Source organism: Xiphophorus couchianus, chromosome 17 (assembly GCF_001444195.1).
Source record: "Xiphophorus couchianus chromosome 17, X_couchianus-1.0, whole genome shotgun sequence".
NCBI classification, from domain to species: domain Eukaryota; kingdom Metazoa; phylum Chordata; class Actinopteri; order Cyprinodontiformes; family Poeciliidae; genus Xiphophorus; species Xiphophorus couchianus.
This window is the reverse complement of record NC_040244.1, coordinates 2,694,034-2,715,576: the sequence shown is the minus strand read 5'-3', so window position 1 is coordinate 2,715,576 and position 21,543 is coordinate 2,694,034. Positions and strand designations below refer to the sequence as shown.

The following is a 21,543-nucleotide window of genomic DNA, read 5'->3' as shown; positions in this document are numbered from 1 at the left end:
AAACACAGTATTTGAAACTTATTTTATATGTTTCAGCGAATGTTTTGCCGCGTGTGGATCGACGATGATGCATTAGGGTTATAAAAAGTATAAAAAGTTTCAAATTTAATAGAACATCCCCCGACCACATAAATTTTTAGATTACGCTAATAAGTTTGCAAGAAAAAAAATCATAAATTTTGAGATCAATCTAATAAATTTTGTGAGAAGAAACAAGAAAATGTTTGACCTTGAAAAGTCTAAAATTTGCAAGGAAAAAAACGTTGAAATTTTGAGATTAAAGTCAGTTTCTAGAGAAAATGAGCAAATGTCTGAGCTCCAAAAGTAAAAATTTTGGGGGGAAAAACCCTCGACTTTTGCAAATCAGAAATTTCCATAAATGTACGAGTTATTTGGCAGAAATTCACACTTGTGTTTTTTTCTCTAATGGCTTTGATGCACAGTCAAAGCATGAGTTTGTCTTTGTTTTTGTCTTGTAGTTTGTCCTGACCGCCATTTTTCTGTTGTTTTTTTTCTGTAGCCCTGTGCCAATCATCAACACCGACAGCCACACCCCGCCAAGTAGCGTTCCCCCGGTAACGAGTGCTAACGAGCTGAAACCTTGCCCCTCCCCCTTCAGGATGAAACCGGCTGCAGGCCTGCAGGAGAGGTGAGCGCACAGGAAGTGTTTAATAAAGTTAGAAACTAAAATAAATCCAAAATATTCTTTTAATCTGAGATCTTATTCTCCCCTAAATCAATTTATTTTAATTCATCATCATTTACCAACTGCTTAACCAGTCAACTGAAATAAAAACTATATTAAATCTCTTAATTTGACCTTTTCAGATCTGCTTTTTGGTTTATATTGAGACACATGATGGAGCAAAAACAATTGGGCTCATTTATGGAACAAAATAATTAGAAAACAGGAAGAAATGTGGAAACGTTCATAATGTTTGGAGGGGAAAACCGTCTTAATGAGCCACCAGAACAATACGCTGTGTGTTTAGAGTACAGTGACCTCTGACCTCTGATTGCTGAAGCAGTCAGGTGTTCGGTTCTGTACGTGCTGCAGAAGAAGCAACATGAAGAATTGTCTTTTTCATTTTTATCCCCATTAACTCAATTTTTAGCAGTTTCACAGAAAACAACAAAAGAATAAATAGTTTTTGTTTGTGTGTTGTTTTTAGGTACTTTTTATAGGCTGGAGAACCAAAAGAGATCGTCTCTGTTTGGACATTTTTCCATCCATTTTCCCGTGGATTTAATATTTTATCTCGATAATATTCTGATAACAAAGATTATTATAATTAATCTATTTATTACAAATTTTGATTAATAATTTTTAGCTAACTGTAAGAAGTACAAATACTGTTTATAAAAACATTCTGTTACAAGAATACAGTTGTAGAAATATGAAAATAAAGTCATATGACAGTAAAGTCAGAGTAATGCAAGAATAAAGTAATATTGGGGGAATAAAGTAGTAGTTTTATAAAACCTCCAACACAAAAAACTAAAAATATAATCATTCAACTAATTAATATGCCATTAGAAGCCATTTGAAACTTGCATAAATGACACTTTTTATGCAAGTTTTAGTGGAACTTTGCATTAAACCCATTCAAATAAATTGTCTAGAAATAATTTGGAAATTTCTGCATAGCAAAATTTGCTAGAGAAACCCAGAATATTTTAAATGAATCTCTTAAATTTTCTAGAGAAAACATGGAATATCTTGAGCTTTAGAAGTCAAAAACTGGGAAAAAATAACTGACATTTTAGAAAAATCTCTAAAATATTCTAGAAAAAACATGGAAATTTCTGAGCTTGAAAATGTCTAATATTTCCCAGAAAATAATCAGAAATTGTGAGATTAAACTTAGAGATTTCCTAGAAAAAACAAGGACATTTCTGAACTTGAAAAGTCAAAAATCTGTGAGGAAAAACAAGAATAAAGTAGTATTTGGAGTTTTATGAAAACTACAAAACAAATTGTTACCAAAGTTTTGTTCAAACGTCCTAATTCATGTTGCTTTGATGAAATGTTATATTGAAGGAAAATACTTTCTGAGCAGATAATTTTCCCAGCATCAGTTTGAATCTGAGGCTACAAACCTTAAAAAAAATTCTTCTCAACGTGTTATTTCTGGAAACTGGACTGTAAAGTTTTAATTCAGCATTAATCTTATCGTTCAGAAGTGACCAGAGTTCATGTCTGCACTGCTTTATCATTTTAATAGCTGGATGAAACGCAGATATTAGCCTCTCATGGAGTTACTTTGACTGAGTCTCGCAGGTTTGAGTCATTTTTTCATGCTGGGTGTTTTCAGAAGAGAGGCGACTCATTTCCTCCATGTTGGGCCTCATTAACCTTCACCTTCCTGAAGTCTTCCTCAATTTGAAGCAGCAATTTCAGGAATTTTTCTTTCCGCTCAGCTTATGACTGAGACATTTATGATATTATTAGCATCTTTGGAAATTTTCCGCTAAACTTAGCGAAGAGGAGCAGATCTAGTTTTGGATTATTTTGGTTTAGTTTAATCGTCTCCTGCTCAGTTACTTTCTGTTTCCTTTCAATAATGATTCACTTCAATCTTCTGTAACGTTTATTTACTTTTTCTGTTGGTAAATTTGATTTTAAATGTAAAATACAAATAATTTAATCTCTGATGCAAGTACTTTTTAAAATAAATGCATTTCTGATGCTGAAACTTACTGTAGTTAGTAAGCAGGGCTGAATAATACAGCTTAAATATAACATTTCAAATTTATTCATGTCAGATCCAATTTTAGACTTTTCCCCCCTCACTTTCTTTGCTAAATAAGAATTTACAAATGACAGAAAATATTTCCAAAAGTGGTTTTTAGTTAAGTATGTAACAGTTTTAGGACCAGACTGTTAGAATTTTTGTTTAATTATGCGAATAAAGTCATAATATTTGCAGGAAAAAGACACAATTTTACCTTAAAATTACAAGAAAACGTTGTCTGAATATTTTATTTTGGGTTTTTTGTGTTAGTTTTCATATTACTACTCTATTCCCCAAAAAGTACAACTTTATTTTTTTGATTTTCATTTAAAAAAATCTTAACCAGATATATTTTTGCTACATAACAAAATTGGTAAAAATCTGCTTTATTTTGTTTTAGTCGAAACATTTCAGATAAAAGCAAAAATAAGTGAAGTATCTTCTTTTGGATTTTGAGTTTTAAAACTGTTGCATCATTGCTTCATACTATAAACTACCATGAAGCCACATATTGTAAAAGATTTTAATCTCTAATCTGAAACTGCGTTGGTTTCCTGAGTATTAATGACCTTTTCCGCTCCCATCATATTAACAATACGAGGCGTGTTTTTAAATAAGGATGCTCGGCTTATGTAAGGCTCATTGTTTAAATACTTTCATTCTTCTGCTCGGCTCTGAAGGAGAATCATGATGTTCTTCTGGACTTCAGTTAGCAGGGCTTCCTTCAACCATTCAACTTCTGATTTTAAATCCTGGGGAACTAATTGTGCTTTAAAGCAGAAAAAAATTAGATTTTCTTCATATGTAAAATTCTAAAGAGTTGATTAAAATGAAGAAATAAGTTTGATGAGCAGCAGAACATTGTTTATTGTTACTGTCATCATATTTATCAAATGTATTAGTTTTATACCTAAAACAGTTCATGACTTACCGCATTTTCCGCACTATAAGGCGCACCGCATTATAAGGTGCACCTTCAATGAATGGCCTATTTTAAAACTTTTTTCATATATAAGGCGCACCGCATTATAAGGCGCATAGAATAGACGCTACAGTAGAGGCTGGGGTTACGTTATGCATCCATTAGATGGAACTGCGCTAAAGGGAATGTCGACAAAATAGTCAGATAGGTCAGTCAAACTTTAGATTACAAACCAGCGTTCTGAAAACTCCGTTCATTCCCAAAATGAACAGCTGTTGCTTCCTCCACTTCTGCACCATTGATTGTTCATGTTAAATTCTCTCGCTGCTGCTCTATGGGCTCTTTGCACCTCAGCTTAATGATGTACATGGAGCCGAAGCCCCGACAATAATCTGGAGAAAGGTTTTAAGATGTTCGCCTTGTTATACACAGATACGAAGGTGAGTTTTACTTTCTTTAAACTTTGTGGCTAACATTAGCTTTAGCTTATGCTAGACATTTTTCTTGTAAAAATGTGCTATTTAAGTATCTAAACATTTTTCATCATTCATTAACGGACAATGTTTTTACCTTATGTTCAAGTATATTACGTGGTTTATTGTCGTTAGTGTCAGAGACCAAGTAACGGGGATTTTACGGTTCAGGCTTTTTGCTTCTGAAGCACAACGAGCCCATAGCTTAGCATTAGCTCTGGTGTGGAGTTCTAGTTCAGCTGACTGTTCAGGTTAAGAGTTGTTGCTTTTAGAAAAATATGGCCGTGTTCCTTAAGGTCTCCGTGTTATTTCGCTTTATTAGTTTTGCATGTTTCTTGTGAAGCAGGACGGTGTTTACAGCGGTTTGTACAGGCGGATCAGTAGCTCGGCTGTCTGGTTCTGGTCTGCTCTCTCGTTCCCATAAACTCTTTCAGGCTGAATACAGAAGTGTTTCCATGGAAATAACACAGAAAGCTCCTTTACCTTCTTCTTTAGGCTGAAGAAGTTGATCCGGAGTGAAGTGAAGGCTGTAAACTTTGCTGTGCGGCGTTAGCTTTAACTGGTAGCGACGAATATTTACAAGCCACCGTCTTCTTAATTCAGGATCGTTTGGAAATCCATGAAAACTTAAAAGCCCATTATATTAGGAAGACAGCAATGTTCATAGTATTGTTTTATTTGCGTCTGAAATAAGACTTTGTCTTTTCTAGCTGTCATGGTAACTCAAAGCGAAAAAAGAGAGCCGCATTTGCGCATGCGGTTGTGACGTCAGCGCGGCAGGTGCAAAGAGCCCATTCCCCTGTTCTACTGTGTGACTGATCGCCTTGAGCTTAAACTCTGCGTTGCAAGCATGTCTCTTAATAGGAGCCATTTTGGGGTCTTTACACAAAACCCAGCGTGCACTGCTGGCTGCATCGGCGTCTGCTTTCCCGTTTCTTCTTCTACGGGGAAAATAAAGTCGGCGTCTGCTTTCCTCCGTTTCTTCCTCTACGGGAAAATAAAGTCGGCGTCTGCTTACCGTAGTTGCGAAACCTGTTGTGGCTCAATATTGGTCCATATATAAGGTGCACCGAATTATAAGGCGCACTGTCGGCTTTTGAGAAAATTGAAGGTTTTTAGGTGCGCCTTATAGTGCGGAAAATACGGTACATAACAATTTAACAAGAAAAGCTCCAAAATTCACCTTTTAGATCAAATCAAATTTTATTTGTATTGCACATTTCAGCAACAAGGCATTTCAAAGTGCTTTTCATCATAAAAACACAACAAACACAGCTTGAGATGGCAATTAAAATTTAACATTTTCAGTTAAATAGAGAGACAGGCAAGAATATTACAAAAGTAAATATGTCAGGTATAAAAACTACATGTTGAACTTTTTCTTCAGATTAGCTTTTTTCATTTTAATCCAATGGGATTAAAATGAAATCTAATTTTAATTTAATCTAATCATTAGTTTAGATTAGATTAAATACTTTTTTCTTTCAAAATTCAAACAAGGTCAGGTGTATGCAATAAGATTATTAGAGAAGAACAGCAGAAATATGTAAATGTATCAATTTTAGACACTAAATCTTTATTTCAATGACTTCTTTAGTGTCAGAATTATTCAATTGAGATCTTTCTAGAAGCGCACATTTCTAAATCTGGAGGTAAAACATCTAAAATACCTGGATTGTTGAGGTTTATTGCATATTAAAGGTTCAGAGGCCCTGAATGTTTCTGGAGACGCTGCAGGAAGCTTAGTTTGTGAGCTTAAATGTTGCTACTCAGACGCTGCATTTCCATCTGCTGTATCTTTAGCAGCTCTTTAAAACCTGTCTGCGGCTCATTTCCTGATTCTAAGTAGGTTCACATCTGTAAAGAAAATATCTTTATCGACGCTTCGGCTTGGTGCTGAGCTCTTTATTTAATCTGCTGCTCCGCTCTCTTCCTCTGAGAAGCAACGAACCTGAATGCCGGACGCCATTTTGTTCTGGTTGTTTGATTGGATGGGCGGGTGGAGCAGGGAGAACACTTGGTGTTTCTTAAGGTGACAAAAGGAAGGAAGATTTGAGGCTCAGGAGTGAGAACAGGATGTTTTTCTGGTGTCTGTCAGCGTGTGTGTTGTCCACCCTGGATGCCAGCCAATCAGCAATCAAACAAATTGGAAGCAATGGCATCCTGGAGGGGAAACCGGCCAACACGTAGCCAGACAAAGACCGGGTCAGCCCACTCATGTTAACCCACCAAAGCATTCTGTTGTATTTTACATAATTTGTTTTTTTACAGCAAAAGAAAGCTGCTAAAACCAGAGGAGGTCAGTGTCAGGTGCTCATCATAAAGAATACATTTCTGGACAAACGTGGTTCCACTTATTATAAAAGCTTAGATATAAAGAGATGGATACTTCGTGTTGTTCTCAACATTTTCAGTAATAATTTTAACTTAGTTACAAATAAAAAGTCTCCATCTGCATCAAACACCTGTGCTGGTCGGGCAAAATTGCTATCATTCTTTAATTGTAGTTGAGGGACACATAAAATCAGTCCAAGGGCCACAAATGGCCCCTTTGACACTTTTGACATCCCTGGTTTAAACACTGCGAGTTCAGCCAGTATTAAATTCTATCCTCTTATCTAGCCAGACAATTACAACATCTGAGGCAGACGGGCAGGGAAAAAGAAAATGCCTAATGATGCTACATGCTGTGACACCGATGTTTGAAAGTAATGGAAAAATGTCAGGAAAGCAGTGGGAACTGCAGCAGTGACGTGGTAAACTTCCCAGTCAACATAAGCTAACGCTATCTGTGTAAATATTAGCTTCACAGACACGTGACATTTTTAAATTATATTTGTTTTCCTGGGGCCTTTCACACACACTGCCGGGTCTTTATAAAAACAAATTTCTCTGCCACATTTAAAAAAAAACAAAAAAAAACGTACATACAGTATCGGTTTCAGAAACGCTTTCAGCACAAATTTGCCACTGAGTGTTGTTGTAAACCAAACCAATAGGGGGCAGTGCAGCACAAAGCTAAAACCTGTCAGCCAATCAGAGTCCTTCAAAACAACCACAACTTCCTGTTAGGAATAAAACACGGTGCCAGGAGATTCAATGGTGTGGACAGATATATAGAATAGAATAGAATAGAATTACTTTATTCATCCCAGCAGGGAAATGATTTCGCAGTTACAGCATAGAGACAAGACACACAACAACCACCACTGAGTAACAATGTAGACAAAATAAAAATAAAATATAACATGCTGTCAATATAAAAAGCAACTTAGAGCAGTCCTTGCAAAGATTCAAAAAAATACAGATACAGTATATATATGTAAATATATGTACAGCAAGTATAAGTATAATAAGTTGAGCTAGTTTTAAATTATTAGAATATGACGTTACTAAAACACAAGACTACATATTGACTGAGAATCGTGTCAAAAAAACAAGTATGTGGATATACTGGTGCTTTATTTGTCACAGACTGTAACATGTGGGAATTGTCTTTAATGTCTTTCAGTGGGGTTTTCGTGTGGATGAAAGGCCAAAACGCATAAAAATTTATTCAGTTTTCCACATATCTGACTATGTGTGGACTGAGTATTTTTATGGAGCTTGAAGCTTATCTAGGCAGAGCTTAAGAATCGTAATTTCCTTGGCCTGATGTTCTCATGAACAGAAATATTAAGCTTTAACCTCACTGACATGAAAGAACCTCCATCTATCATCAGTTTTATCAAGTTTCCTTTTGAGCCACAAATCCTAAAAGTCTTAAACTTCCAATAAAACTCAGGAAGGAAGCGAGAGACTTTCCACTCCTGACACTAATCTATGTGTCCTCTCCCATCCTTCCTGCGCAGACGAGGCTCTAATGTGTCCCTGGTGCTGGACATGTCGGCTCTCGGATCGGTGGAACCCCTCAATGTTTCCGTGGTAACCCCCAGAGAGACGGCGGCCCGAGAGTACCTGCTGTCGGCCGGACGACCGCTGACACGGCAACAGCTTCGTGACGTCATCAGCAACACGCACAAGCTGCACGTCGAATTTGCTGTGAGTCCGTTTAAACGGTTTATTACTCCACAGAAACACATTTTAGATGTGCTGATGAAGACTACACAATATTTGCACTTATTTAGACGTTTTAGAAGAGACTTTTGTCTTCACTGAAGGATAAGTTATTTAAATTTCTTTAAACCTTTTCCGTCATGACGAGTGCTGAAAAGCATGAACACAATCGCTTTAAAAGGGAATTATTAAGGAAAATTCTCAGCTTACATGTTTTTATACTTCAATTTGGACCTCAACTGCTTCTAGAAACAGTCCAAGCACTTAAAAAAACCCCAGTTAATGTTTGTTGGTGTCTGGAAAATGAAACGCTTCAAAACTTCCCAATTGTCAAGTCGCATTGACAAGACGCCCTAAAACAGCTCATTCTGAACTGAGCAGACTAAAATCTAATTATTTAAGAATTATTTTGTGCAAAAAATGTAATGAACATGTCTTGTATTGCCCATAGATCTATTCTAACCTGTTCAAGGAAGCTTAATAGGTCACCTTTAATTCTTACAAAGTAAATAAAAGTCCAGAAAATGGCACAAAAAAAAAAATCTGGAATCTTTTCAGATTCAGAAAACTAAAGAACAAACATGTTTATGAATCTTTTAGAGATGGGAAACTTTGTTCAGTCAGAATATATTTAGTTATCCGTTCACTCAGGAATCTGATCAAAGTAAAGAAATGTTTAAAGATTTTGTTCAAACATAGAAAATTGATCAGGAATCTGTTCAATGATGGGAATCTGATTACAATTTAGAAACTGTTTAGAACTGCAATCTGTTCGTTTTATGGAAATCTGTGTGAGGAATTAGGAATATATTCAGATTGTGGAATAGAAATTTGTTCATAGCAAGTTACTAGTTCAACATCTGGAGTCTGTTCAGCTTTGGTGTCTAGAATTTGATCTGGTAAAGGGATCTGTGTGACAATTTAGCCACAATACAAAGAACAGTTAACCAAAACCCAGAAAGAAGAGCTGCTTAAAGAGGCAAAGAGTCATCTTGTGCAGACATGGAAATTTCTTGAGGCCCTTTTTTCACAGATTTTCTGTGTTTGGGCTTTTTCAATTTTGTGGTTTTCCACCTCAGATGCATAAAAACTACTCCAGCTTTCCTTCCTAATCAGACCAGTTTGTACGAACCAGAAGATACTGTATGATTCCAGAGGCCTTCAGGTTCAGATTGTCTCATCGTAAACATGATCGATCACTGTCTATGATGTTCAGTTTATCTTGAGGGTAACGTGTGTTGTGTCACTAACGCCCGTCTTTCCTCCCATCTCAGGAAATCCCGATGAATTTTATCGACCCTAAGGAGCTAGATGTCCCAAACCATGGCACTAAGAACAGATATAAGACCATTCTGCCCAGTAAGTCCTCCAGTTGCTAAGAAGCAGCAACTCTTCCAAAACATCTCATTGCCTCTTGAACCAAGATGTTGTCAAAGGTTAACATCCCAAAGACGGGGAATATTTCACCCTTCCTCTTCCAATTATTTTACTCTGAGCACAGTCCGTTCTCACAGTCGGATGCTTATTCTGATTAAAATGTTACATAATGAACAATTTCTGGATTGTGCACTCATGTTTTGTAGCGTGAGAGGTGAGATTATCAAAAACAGAAGTGTTCCTTCCTGCAGCCAACCAGGAGAAAGGAATGTTCACCTAAAGCTGCTGTCAATCAAACCTCTTCCTGTGCTCCACTTTCTGTTTTCTTTGCAAAGTGTTCATTGTGCTGTGCAGGGCTGTGGTCAGTCCTAACAGGTCTGCCGATCTGCTTTGACGGATCTGTCAAATCCAGAGTAATCCGTGCTAATCGATCCTAAGCACTTCATCTGGGTCAGGAGTTCAGGGTTTAAAGGAGGCGTTTCCTAATTACGGCTTCGATATTCCACTGTAACATTTAAACTTTAAACACCTTTACTGGTCACTAATTATGTAAAATCAACACGATAAATCAGTTGAACTGAGACAGCAGCATGCTGATCTAGTTCTCAGCTTCGCTTACATTTGGAGTTCCTCAAGGCTCCGTTCTAAGCCTGTCGGTTTTTATTGTAAATGTATCTTTGGTGTCCAATTTTCTACAGATTTACTAAACATATTGCCCCACATTGGGGCAACATGTTGGGCTAAAGTTAAGCTAAATCTGTTAGCTATGATTTGTTCTTTTTCTATACTTTTATGATTTTTTTTTGGTTGATGTGTTGGATGCTTTATTCCCTCTGGTTTTGGATGCTGTGCAACTGGACAGATTTTTGCTCTTCAGATGGTTATTATGACTCGTAACAATGGCAACAAGCTATTGTTTTTGCAACTGGGACCAGCTAATTAGCATCTCGAAAGCTCATATAATGCCTGAGCTACAACGCCAAATCCCAGAAGAGTTGAACAAGAGAGAAGGTGGAAGTCATCTGTCATAACGAGGAAGGATCATATCCCCTACTCCAGCATCTCTCTGCCCGGCTTTCTAACCATGTGATCAGGCAGAGATCTAAAGAGGAGCAGTAAAAGCAAATCAGGTGGATTAGCAGTGCCTGTTAGCAACCGGTGGACATGTTACTGTAGAGTATCACCTCTGCTTGTTGGATATTGAGATGCTAGCAGCAATCTTCAGTCAGAGGCCTTTTCAGATTTGTTGCAAGACTGACTGCTACTGGAGATCCTTCCTGCCCACAGAATTACCATCCAAAATGACTCTTTGAAGTTACTTTGATGATACAAATTCTGACAGAAAATTTTGATAAAGTATTTTTTTATTGAACTGGAATGAAAACTAAAGATTTCTTGCAGCTTCACAAACACAAAGCCCCAGTGGTGGTTTCATGTTTAGGTTTATGTTTTACTTCAGGATTCTGGGCTCATAATTATCCGGCCTCAGTGATATGGAAGAACTTCCACATCCTGAGACTCTACACTAATGCTGACTCTGGATTTTGTAGCAGTTGAACCAAAAAGAAGTCAATCCACACCTTTGCTATGTAGCGTTCAAATTCCCAGACTGAGTTTTTATCAGGGATTAAATAAAACATATCAGAGTTTAAGCTTTAAAACAAGTGAAGTCTAAAATCTTTCACTTCATCGTCCTCTTTCTTTTCTTCACCTCTTCTTCTTCTTGTGTCTTAGATCCTCACTCCAGAGTGATCCTGAAGTCAAAGAGCTGCAATGATCTACTGAGTTCCTACATCAATGCCAACTACATAAGGGTGAGTAGCAGCTGTCATCCACAAAATTTCAGCCAGTTGGTGTAAAGTTTTAATGAACTTTTGGCTGTATTTATTTATCTAATTATGTATTTTGTTGATTTTTTTCCAACCCTTAAGCTCTTTGGACCTGACCATGAATAATTATGTGGCACTTTTTGCACTTCCTGTCCATTTGCAAACAATTTTTGGTGACAAAAATGTTGAATTTTACAGACTTTATCTGAATACAGATTTTTAAAACTAAATTTTGTAATTGATTTGGAAATATTAATTGTAGATCTGAAGATTTATTGAGAGGAAAAAAGGAACCATCTAGTAGCATCATGTAGCTAACAGTTAGAAACTAGAGATCAGGTCAGAAATCTGGGTCTGAACCTTCAGAGACACACAAAGACAGTTACAAAGACAGACTTTTACCACCTAAGAACATTTTCTGGATTAAAGGACTTATGTCTCAGAAAGACCCACAGAAACTCATCCATGCATTTTTTTTAGTCACATTCATTACTGCAACAGTCTTCACAGGTCTGCCTAAAAAAATCTGAACTCTGCTGCTGGCGTTCTGACTAAAACACTCTGTAGCTGACAGAACAAACTTTTCCTGTTAATTTATAAATTGCTGACTGATGTAACACCACAACACATTAAAGATCTGCATTCCTAAAACCAAACATGGAGAAGCAGCATTCAGGTTCTATGCACCACAAATCTGGAACAAACTCACAGAAAACCACAAAACAGCTGAAACACTGAGTTCCATTAAATCATCACTAAAACCCATCTGTTTAGGGTTGCTTTTGATTAATTATGACTAGAAAATTGATTCATTTTGGTCTGGATTTCATCTTTTTATTACTGTCATTTATTGTGCCACTGCATTATAATGTTTCTTGCTTTTTGTTTCATGTTTTTATCATATAAACGTGTGTTACTAATAACTAATGTACTTTTACCAAACAGAACAAACTACGAGAATCTGAATATTTGCATCGAGCTTTAGGTTGTTGTGTCTGCATATCTGGGATGTTTTGTCTGTTTTTCTCCATCAGTTGAGAAGGAAAATGAAAACCCAAAACGTGAAGGACTCTGTCATTAACCTGGAATGTCTGCAGCGTTTCTTTGTTCTTCTGGATTCCTCGTGTTGAAACGTTGTGAAAGTGAACTCCCGCTGAAGTCTGTAATGTCGCTCTCAGACTCTCACACAATGGAGCTCCTTCCTGTCAGGAAACTCTGCAGAAACAGTTTAAACTGTCACACTTGAACTCTTTGTCCTACTGTACATAATATCTCTGAAGCTGACTGGGAGAAAACATTCCCCAGGGTGGGCTCAAAAACATGAGGCACTTTGTTTTTATGTGAATAAATGTATTAAAAAAGAGTAAGATTTCAGAGTAAAACTGCGGTGGCTCTTTTTTTAGGGTTACCTAGGCGACAGCAGGGCCTTCATCGCCACTCAGGGCCCCATGGTGAACACGGTGAATGACTTCTGGCACATGGTGTGGCAGGAGGAGTCGCCCGTCATCGTCATGATCACCAAGCTGAAGGAGAAGAACGAGGTAACCCGAACAAGAGCACAATCCCTTCATCATCCATCCATTTAGTTCACTACCAAACAATGAAAAAGTGATCATTTTTTAATCAGATACAAAATACCAAGAAGGTTTTGTTTTTCATATTTTCAGTTTTAGCCTCGAACCAGAAATAAAATATGCAAAAAGAACAGTTTGATTTCAACATTTCACGTGACCAGAAATTGTTCTGTGTGCAAAAGTAAAGGTAGTCTAATGACACCAGATGTTATATTGGACACAATTAATATAAAATAGTGTAAACATGATCGTATTTAGGCTCTTAAAGCATTTGAAGATAAAGTTGGGACGTAAACAGTACTCAGATGGAAAAAATAGAATAAAGAGCAACTTAAATTATATTTATCGTGCACAACCGCACTAAGTAGTATTAATAGCAAACTATGTTTTCCTGTGCATCAGAGTTCACTGCAGGTACCAACTCAAGACATTCAAAAAGCAAAAAGCAAGACATTCTTTATTCTTAATTCAAATCTTTTTGCTGAAATCCAATTTATTTATTTATTTTTTACATGGTTGTTCATAGCAATCAGACTTCTGTGTAAACTATGGGACCCCAAAGCGACCCAAATATGCAGAGGAATGTAGACGCCACACAGCAGTGCTCTGTTTATGGGAGACACTGTTTATATCTGAATTACTGTGTCTGGCTTCTTCTGGTGCAGAACTATTCAAAACGATGTACAGGGCTGATCTGTAAATCGGATCTGAGCGCACTCTGTGTGTCTGCAGAAGTGTGTCCTGTACTGGCCGGAGAAGAGGGGGATCTACGGGAAGGTGGAGGTTCTGGTGAACGGCATCAGGGAGTGTGAGCACTACGCAACCCGCAGCCTCACGCTAAAGGTAGGCCCTCCTTTCCCCTGCAGAGTGATGATGAACCCGGCTTAAGGTTCAGTTCTGACCTCTCCTGTGTCTCTGAGCAGTGCGGGAATCAAACCCGCGTCCTGCAGCATTACTGGTACACATCGTGGCCCGATCACAAAACCCCGGACTCGGCGCTGCCGCTGCTGCAGCTCATGGCTGATGTTGAGGCTGAGAGACGCACCGCCGCCTGCGTGGGGCCCGTCATCGTTCACTGCAGGTACCAACTCAAGTTTCGCTCTCACAGCCGATAAAATGTCTGAATACACTCAACCTGTGTGTTCCTGTGTTTGCAGTGCTGGGATTGGCCGGACGGGATGCTTTATCGCCACGACGACAGGCTGCCGGCAGCTGCAGGTGGAGGGGGTGGTGGACGTGCTAAACATCACCTGCCAGCTCCGAGCCGACAGGTAAAAACAGCTTAAAGCTCTGAGAGACGTTAGAAAGCTCCTTATCTGAGTCACTGGTTGCAGTTACACTGCAAAAACAAGTATTTTCTCTAGTTTCAAGTACAAATATATCTTAGTATGCTTGAAATAAGACAAACTAACTTACAAGTAACTTTTTGTTAAATGTAGGAACTTGTTTAGAGTAAATAATTTCTTAATATTGATTAAAAAAACATTCTAGTTTCACTGGCAGATTGTTTAACTTATAACCTGGGAAAAAATATCTTGTGAAATAATCTGTCAATTGAACTAGAACTTTTCACTTTTCAAAAAAATTATTCACTCAAAACAAGTTCCTATATCTTGGAGAAAAGTTACTTGTAAGTTAGTTTTGTTTTATTTCTAGTGAATATTTGCACTAAAAACTAGACAAAATTCTCAGTAAGATTTTGTGGTTTTGCCATGAGACTGATGTGAACGGATATATCTGAGCTCAGCAGAATAAGCACCGTTAGGGTGAAACTCAAAGAGCTTTTTGAGTGTTTATATTTAAAAACAGAACCACATAAAGTGCATTTAGCATCTCAAACTGAAATCCGTTTTGTATGGACCCGCCATCTTTGTTTCTGTATCAACTGATTCTGCCTCAAAATGACCATCAGCGCCCTCTGCTGGATAGCAGCCAAACTACAACACTAAAAGAAGGTCTAAGCGAATCTAATAAGCCAGTAATTGGCAGTTGATTCTTTGCAGCCCTAAAGTAAACAATAATTTGTCAGTTACGCATCTATAACTCAAACAATACGTATTCTATGTAATTTACACTTATGATTTAGATTTTCTTTTATCTTATTTATCTTGAAGTTTTTAAGCTTCATTTTCAACTCATAGAAGCACTTCAAACACTTTGTCAGTAACTTACCTGTATTGTTTATTTCTGCTTCAAATAACAAATTTTATATGTACTAGATTCATTAATAATTGCCTTAATTGAGAGTGATTTAAAAAATCAACCCGTAAAGTTGTGATGTTAAGTGTGATGCAGTCCAAAAAAATAAGGAAAAAGAAAAGCATAAAGTAATATAAAGTCAGTCTTGCTTTAATGTAGCATTTTAGGTTAATTAAATAAATAGTAACCAGTGTTTTGTGTTCCATCTTGTGCAGAGGAGGTATGATCCAAACAGGTGAGCAGTACGAGTTTGTGCATCACGCCCTGAGTCTGTTCGAGGCGCGACTGTCGGCTGAATCCGGCCAGTGAGCGTCCGACCTCGGCTGTTAACGGAAACGTCTTATGAGCTTTGGAAGTTCTCTGCCACCAGGGGGAGACTCTTAGACGCTGAAGGGTGATTATAGTGAGCAGAGACTGGAGAAGAAAAGAGGGGAAGGTAAACGCCAACACTCGAGATGTACCCCTTCTTCTGTTTTTTTTGGCGATCAGTGGCGCTCGATGGACTTCTGTCGCCCAGCCGACTTGGGATGGTTTTTAAAGAAACTGACTCGACACGTCTCTCTGTGTCTAATAGGATTTTAAATTCTTTTGTAATGTGATGTTCTTCTCAGAAATCTATTGGAAAATGACTGTTACCTGGTTTAGTTTTAGCTGCTGTGGAAATATATATCCCTGTTTGTGCAATTTACTCTGGAATTTCATCACATGGAAAACGTCTTGTTTAACAACAGGGTTTACATCGAGAAATGTTTTACATTCTTGCCGTCTTTCATCATGTTTACGTTCATTCCCTAAAATCCAAGTGGGAAATCCACAGAATATTATCCAAAACACATTTTATGATAATCAGTAAGTTGCCCGACAATCCAAACCATCATTAAACCATCTGAAAATATAGAAGTGAATGAGTTAAAATGTACCTTGTTTAAGTGTTTTTCTGTTTAAATGACTAAATTCATTTTTCAGTCATGTTTTAGTTGTTTTTTTATGACAAACTGACAAAAAATGGTGAGTCAGCCAGATGGAAAAAGCTACCTATAAAAATCTAAGTAGCTTTTTTGTGTCTGTCATTTGTAACTGCAAACTTTGTACCAGTTTGCTGGATGAAATTTGTATTACAGGTCTTAAAAACAATTCATTATGGTTTTAAAAAGTATTCAAAAGCCTGAAATTATAGTTGGTGAAACATGCAGAAAGCCTGAAAATCCACACAGTTACTACATTTAATATTTTCAAAATTACTGATATTTACTGGCTCTCTTGTGGCTCCAACAATGGCGAAAAAGTAAAAATAATGTTTCCATAATGTCAGTTTTGTTTTTATAACATCATTAATTGGAACATTTTGAGACAATAAATCAAAATTCTTATTATGATGAGGGATTTTTACAATAAATGATTAAAATACAATAAATGCTTCTAGAGTGAAGAATTCAACTGCAGTAGCAATCATTCAACCAATGGGGGCAGCACTGAGACAGTTTTATGCAAAATATTCCAGAAGAAAACAAATTTACACAAAAAAGGTCAAAATTTAAACAAAGTCATAAAGTTAAAACCCTAAGTAACCAATTTGGACAATTTAACATAAAAAATAAGTTTATTTGAGGGTTAGTTACACTAATTTTAATAAAATACAAAATAACCCATTTATCTCAGCCTTCCCTGCAATATCGTCTACTTTCAACAACAAGTGGATTTTAACGCAACTTTTACAGCAGGACTTATTGATGTCTGCTCATATAAAAAAAGGAACTGAGTCGAATATATTATTTATAGAGTTAACTGAAAATATTGTCTGGTGCTAACCAAGGACTTAAACCAGTTTAGTACTGGAAACGGCTTATTGTGTAACATGTGAACCAAACCGCATTCAAATTAGTTTTTGTCAGTTAGTTATAATAATAATAATAATCCAGTTTAATCTACTGGTTGTGAGCGCCTACATGGAGCTTTTTTCTTCCATAAAATAAATGTTTAAAGCTCCCAGTTGGATAATAAGCTTCTGCTGCAAAGAAAGCAATTAATTGATTTTAGCTTTAGTAGCTCCGTGTTGTATGCTTTAACGTTGAAGCAAATAGTTGCTGTAGATGACATGCCTTTCTGATGCAATATTTAGTTAAAACAATCACTAATAATGTTTGTAAAATATTTACTTTTTTACTCTGCAATAAATGCAGTCTGAGAGCCAGAGCTGCATTGGTTAAAAATAAAATAAACAATAAAACGTTTAATGGTAGAAAGGAGGGAGATGTTTAACGAAACAAAATGTATAGATCTCATAAAAAGGTTTGGTTTTATTTTCATCCAATTTTCAGACATATAATGAGAATATAAATTATTATTATTAGAAAATGGCCGCTTTGCTTTAGTTTTTTTATCAGCTGGTTTTATCCCAGTCATGTTTATTCATCAGAAACATCAGATTTGATTTGCTATTTTACGTAATAAATCCAGAAAAAAGTAAAATAAAATCCACCTACATAAAAAAACATTAAATATATATATATTTTGATCAACCTTTCCTTGTTTCATTCTTGAAAATGTTACCTTAAGAAGTTAAAGCTGTGCTCTCTAGACTTGTTGTTGGCAGCATTAGCAAAAAAATACTGTTAAAAAAATATAGTTTAATAAAAATCTTTACACTCCAACAGTGATGGTAACCCCGCTTTATACCAAAAAATGTGAAATAATCTGAAGCAGTGGTGCAGGATTCTCATCAGTGTGCTGTTGTACATTTTATGTGATACATTATTTTGCTGCGTCAATGTAATATGTTTATTTTTACATGTTTTTAACCATATTTCTTAACTTTTTGTAATCTACAATCCTAATTTTCTTTGATTAGGTTAGCAAGAGCCAAGTGGAAACCCATATTTATCGAAGTGAGGAGAGAAAAAAACACACTAAATATGATCCAAAGTGTTTCAGTCAAGAAATTACTAAAAAAAAAAAGACTATCTAATTGTGCATTTTAGGACAGATTGTGATGAAACTGATGAAACTGTTTGTTTCCAGTGTTTCATGGAGCTTAGATTTCTAATGTAATGCCAGTAACGAAGAACATGAGCTACTCTAGCATCTGATCGGCTCTCTGTGTGAACGGGACCACCTGTACAGTACCTGTACATATAAGTGCTTTTAAACTTGTGTGTGGAGTTGAATTTCAATCCATTTGCCACAAACACAAGTGTCTTGCTGCTAAAACTGGGATTGTTGGGACCGAATTGGATAGACCACAAAGAAGAAAAAAACTTTTAAAGACTTTTTTTATGTACAGATATATTTTTATTTACTTCTTTCATTATGACACAATCATGGGACATGAAACTTTGGACTACAAAACCCAGCCTGCCTCCTGGGAACACCATCACTCTCTCTTTTCACTTCGGGCTCATTCAGGGATCTGATGGAAATTCAAACGTTGGAGTAACCGCCCTGACCGAAGTGAGAGTGAGTTCATCTCAGCGCCCCCTACAGGAGTTGGTACAACAACACACACTGCCTCTGACGTAGTAATGTGTCTGTATACTAGGGTGTGGTACATGTTGTGTATTTGAGGTTAAAGGGACCCTAAATGGTTTGAGTTGGAAGAGAGAATCAATATCATTAGAAATTAAAGCGACCGTGAACGTAAATGTGAACAAGTTAGCATATTTTTAAAATTTTAAGTCAACTTTTCCCAAACTACAGTTGGATTATCGCAACAAAAACAAACATTTAGGTTCTAGGTTTTATAAATAAAGGAAAGACATTTTCCAAAAGTACTAAAATGGCACCATGTGCTTAATTTGTTGGCCTTTTCACTAATTAGCCTCTTGTGCTGTCCATGTTTGGCAATGATGAGCAGTTAAATTTGTTTTATTTTTTTTTTTTACCATTTTTGAATCTGTTCTGTTTTTGGTATGACCAAATTATTTGGACTAAGACCTAAAAAGTCAACAGAAATTTTATTATGAAGCTGTGAAATGGAAAATTAAATATAACTAAACTGGCTTTTCTGTTCTAATTTAGAAATGAAATCAAATCAGATAAAAACAAACAAAAATGACAGCAAAAAAAAAGCCAAACCAAACCTGGAAACTAGCATAGAAATCAAAAGCCGTCGAAGGAAACTCTGCGAAGTTGGAAACAGTAGGTTTGATCTGGTTTGAACCGGTTTGAGCTAGCTTCTTTTTAACTAGCATTGGCTAACCTAAGAACCGATTTGATCACGCATAAATCAGTAATTGTGCCCAAATGCACCACTCTTTCATAATAAATCTAGCTTCTAAAACATTCTCTATAGTGGTTTTGAGCATCTAAAAAAAATGTAATCACTTTTAAAGATAATTGCGAATGACACTGCAGCTAGCTAAAATGGTGTGAGCTAATCCTGAATAAAAGCTACTTAGAACATATTTCTAAGTTAAGTGGGTTATAATTTTGTGGTTCACTGTTATCTTTATGACAAATAAATTTGATTTCTACCAGTCAGATAACTTAGGGTCCTTTTAAACTGTTTCTACACAACGACTCATCAGTCTGAGTACACTTGATGTTGATTAGTGCACAACGGTCTAACTAGGTAATATACATATAAAACATGACTTATAATGTACTACAAGCTAACTTGAATGTTGTTAATGGTCCAGAACATTAGCCACTGAGTAGTGGTGTAACCGTATCTACTCTACCCTCATATATATCGTTACCTGTAATCTGTGCAATAAATACGCTGAAGAGAAAAACTGTGGTGTCTTTACAACACAAAGGCTTCAACAAGACTCCACTCCTGCCGGTTTTATTTTTATTATTTTTTTATTGCTGACTTTACTTTAGAGCAAAGATGTTCAAAGTGAGGAGTGAGGGCCATTTCTGGGCCCTGGGTTCATTCTGTGTGACTCTCTCGATCACAGTTAGAGAATAAATTATGACAAAACTACGACTTTTAGGTTAAAATTTACTCAGATGCAACACAAAGTGATCATCTTTTCCAAGCTTTCTTGTTTTCTTCTGTTGCCATGGTCACCAGGACCACATATTGCCAAATTCACCAAATCTGCTTTTAATAGATGTATTAAAACTTTGCTAAACACAGCAAGTGTTTTCAAATGAAGATGTAGATCCTGTTTTTATTGGAGACAACAGACAAAATATTTTCTCTAATTGAGCCCAAAATAGAAAGCAACTAAAACCTTTTTATTTAACAAGTAAAAACATTGAACGTTTTGGACCTAAGATTAATTTCCAACAAAAAAATTGGATTATTTGTTTTTTATTTGTAAAATAGTTTATGCTCAGTTGAATTGATAAAATAAAATGAATTTTTTGTGATTTTAGTTTTCAAAATGATATTTTTTTGGCCCACGAGACAAAAAGTTTGGACATTAGACATTATAGGGTCGTTGTAATTTGGTAAATTGCTTCTTTAGCTTTGCTGGTTGGCATTTTGTGAAGCAGCGCAGCTTTTATTCCTAGAAACAGCAGAGAAAGAGGGCAGCAGGAAGGAAGGAAAGAGGTGTGGATGTCTAAACGTAGCTCAAACCAGCTGAAACAAAAAGAGTTTGGCCTTTAACCTGCAACAATGGTTAACAAGAGTTTACTCCAACATTTGTGACTTAAATTAAGTGTCAGCTTGCAGCCAACACATTTATGACTCATTGAGTTGTAACAATGAGAGCTGTGCTGATATATTTAAAATATGCTCTGAGTTGAATGTTTCTGTAATGAAACAATCTCAGGATAATGTTCAAAGGAAATGAGCTGAATGTTGCAAGAATAAAAACTATTTTTACTTTACTGGTTGAATCAAAACAGAAACTTTGAGTGAAAATCGTTAAGCTTACCAGAGGTGGTAGGATTGTTTTTGCAATAAATGCTGCAGATTTAAGCCAAAATGTCTTATTCTCATTAAAAATATTTTACACATTTTGTCCCACTACACCATGTTCCAAATTATTATGCAAGTGAGATTTTCTCAGATTCTCCTAAATGGTCAATGAAATGATGGTCAGTATAATTTTCAAGTCATGAACTATTACAGTGTAAATCAAATTTTACTGAACAAAGCTCCCCATGAGAACAGTAGTTTTTTCAAAAATGAAAACTCAAAATGCAAAATGTTCCAAATTATTATGCACAGCAGATTTTTTAAGGATTTTATGGATTATAAAGAATTGCCAACTGTCATTCTTTGAATGTGCAGCATCACATGTACTAAAATCAAAAGCTATTTCAATCAAAAACATCTCAACAGACCGAGTTACATGTTAACATAGGAGCCCTTCTTTGATATCACCTGCTTGAATTTCTTTGCAGGATGTCAGAATATCTTCCCAGAGCTGCTGTTTTGATATGAACTGCATTCCACCCTCAGACCTTCTGCTTGAGGAAACT

General features: G+C 36.3%; 1 protein-coding gene across 2 annotated transcripts in view; it reads left to right on the top strand.

Moving 5' to 3' along the window:
* ptprr (protein tyrosine phosphatase receptor type R) overlaps positions 1-16,220 on the top strand; it is a 33,882-nt gene extending 17,662 nt beyond the window's left edge. For both annotated transcript variants that reach the window (XM_028044348.1, XM_028044347.1), the window contains 9 exons: positions 521-649; positions 7,982-8,171; positions 9,461-9,545; positions 11,298-11,377; positions 12,796-12,933; positions 13,699-13,809; positions 13,890-14,047; positions 14,124-14,237; positions 15,381-16,220. In XM_028044348.1, coding sequence (XP_027900149.1) covers positions 521-649; positions 7,982-8,171; positions 9,461-9,545; positions 11,298-11,377; positions 12,796-12,933; positions 13,699-13,809; positions 13,890-14,047; positions 14,124-14,237; positions 15,381-15,474 — 1,099 coding nt within the window. In that variant the 3' untranslated portion in view covers positions 15,475-16,220. The remainder of the gene's footprint in view (positions 1-520; positions 650-7,981; positions 8,172-9,460; positions 9,546-11,297; positions 11,378-12,795; positions 12,934-13,698; positions 13,810-13,889; positions 14,048-14,123; positions 14,238-15,380) is intronic.
* The last annotated feature ends 5,323 nt before the right edge of the window (positions 16,221-21,543 follow it).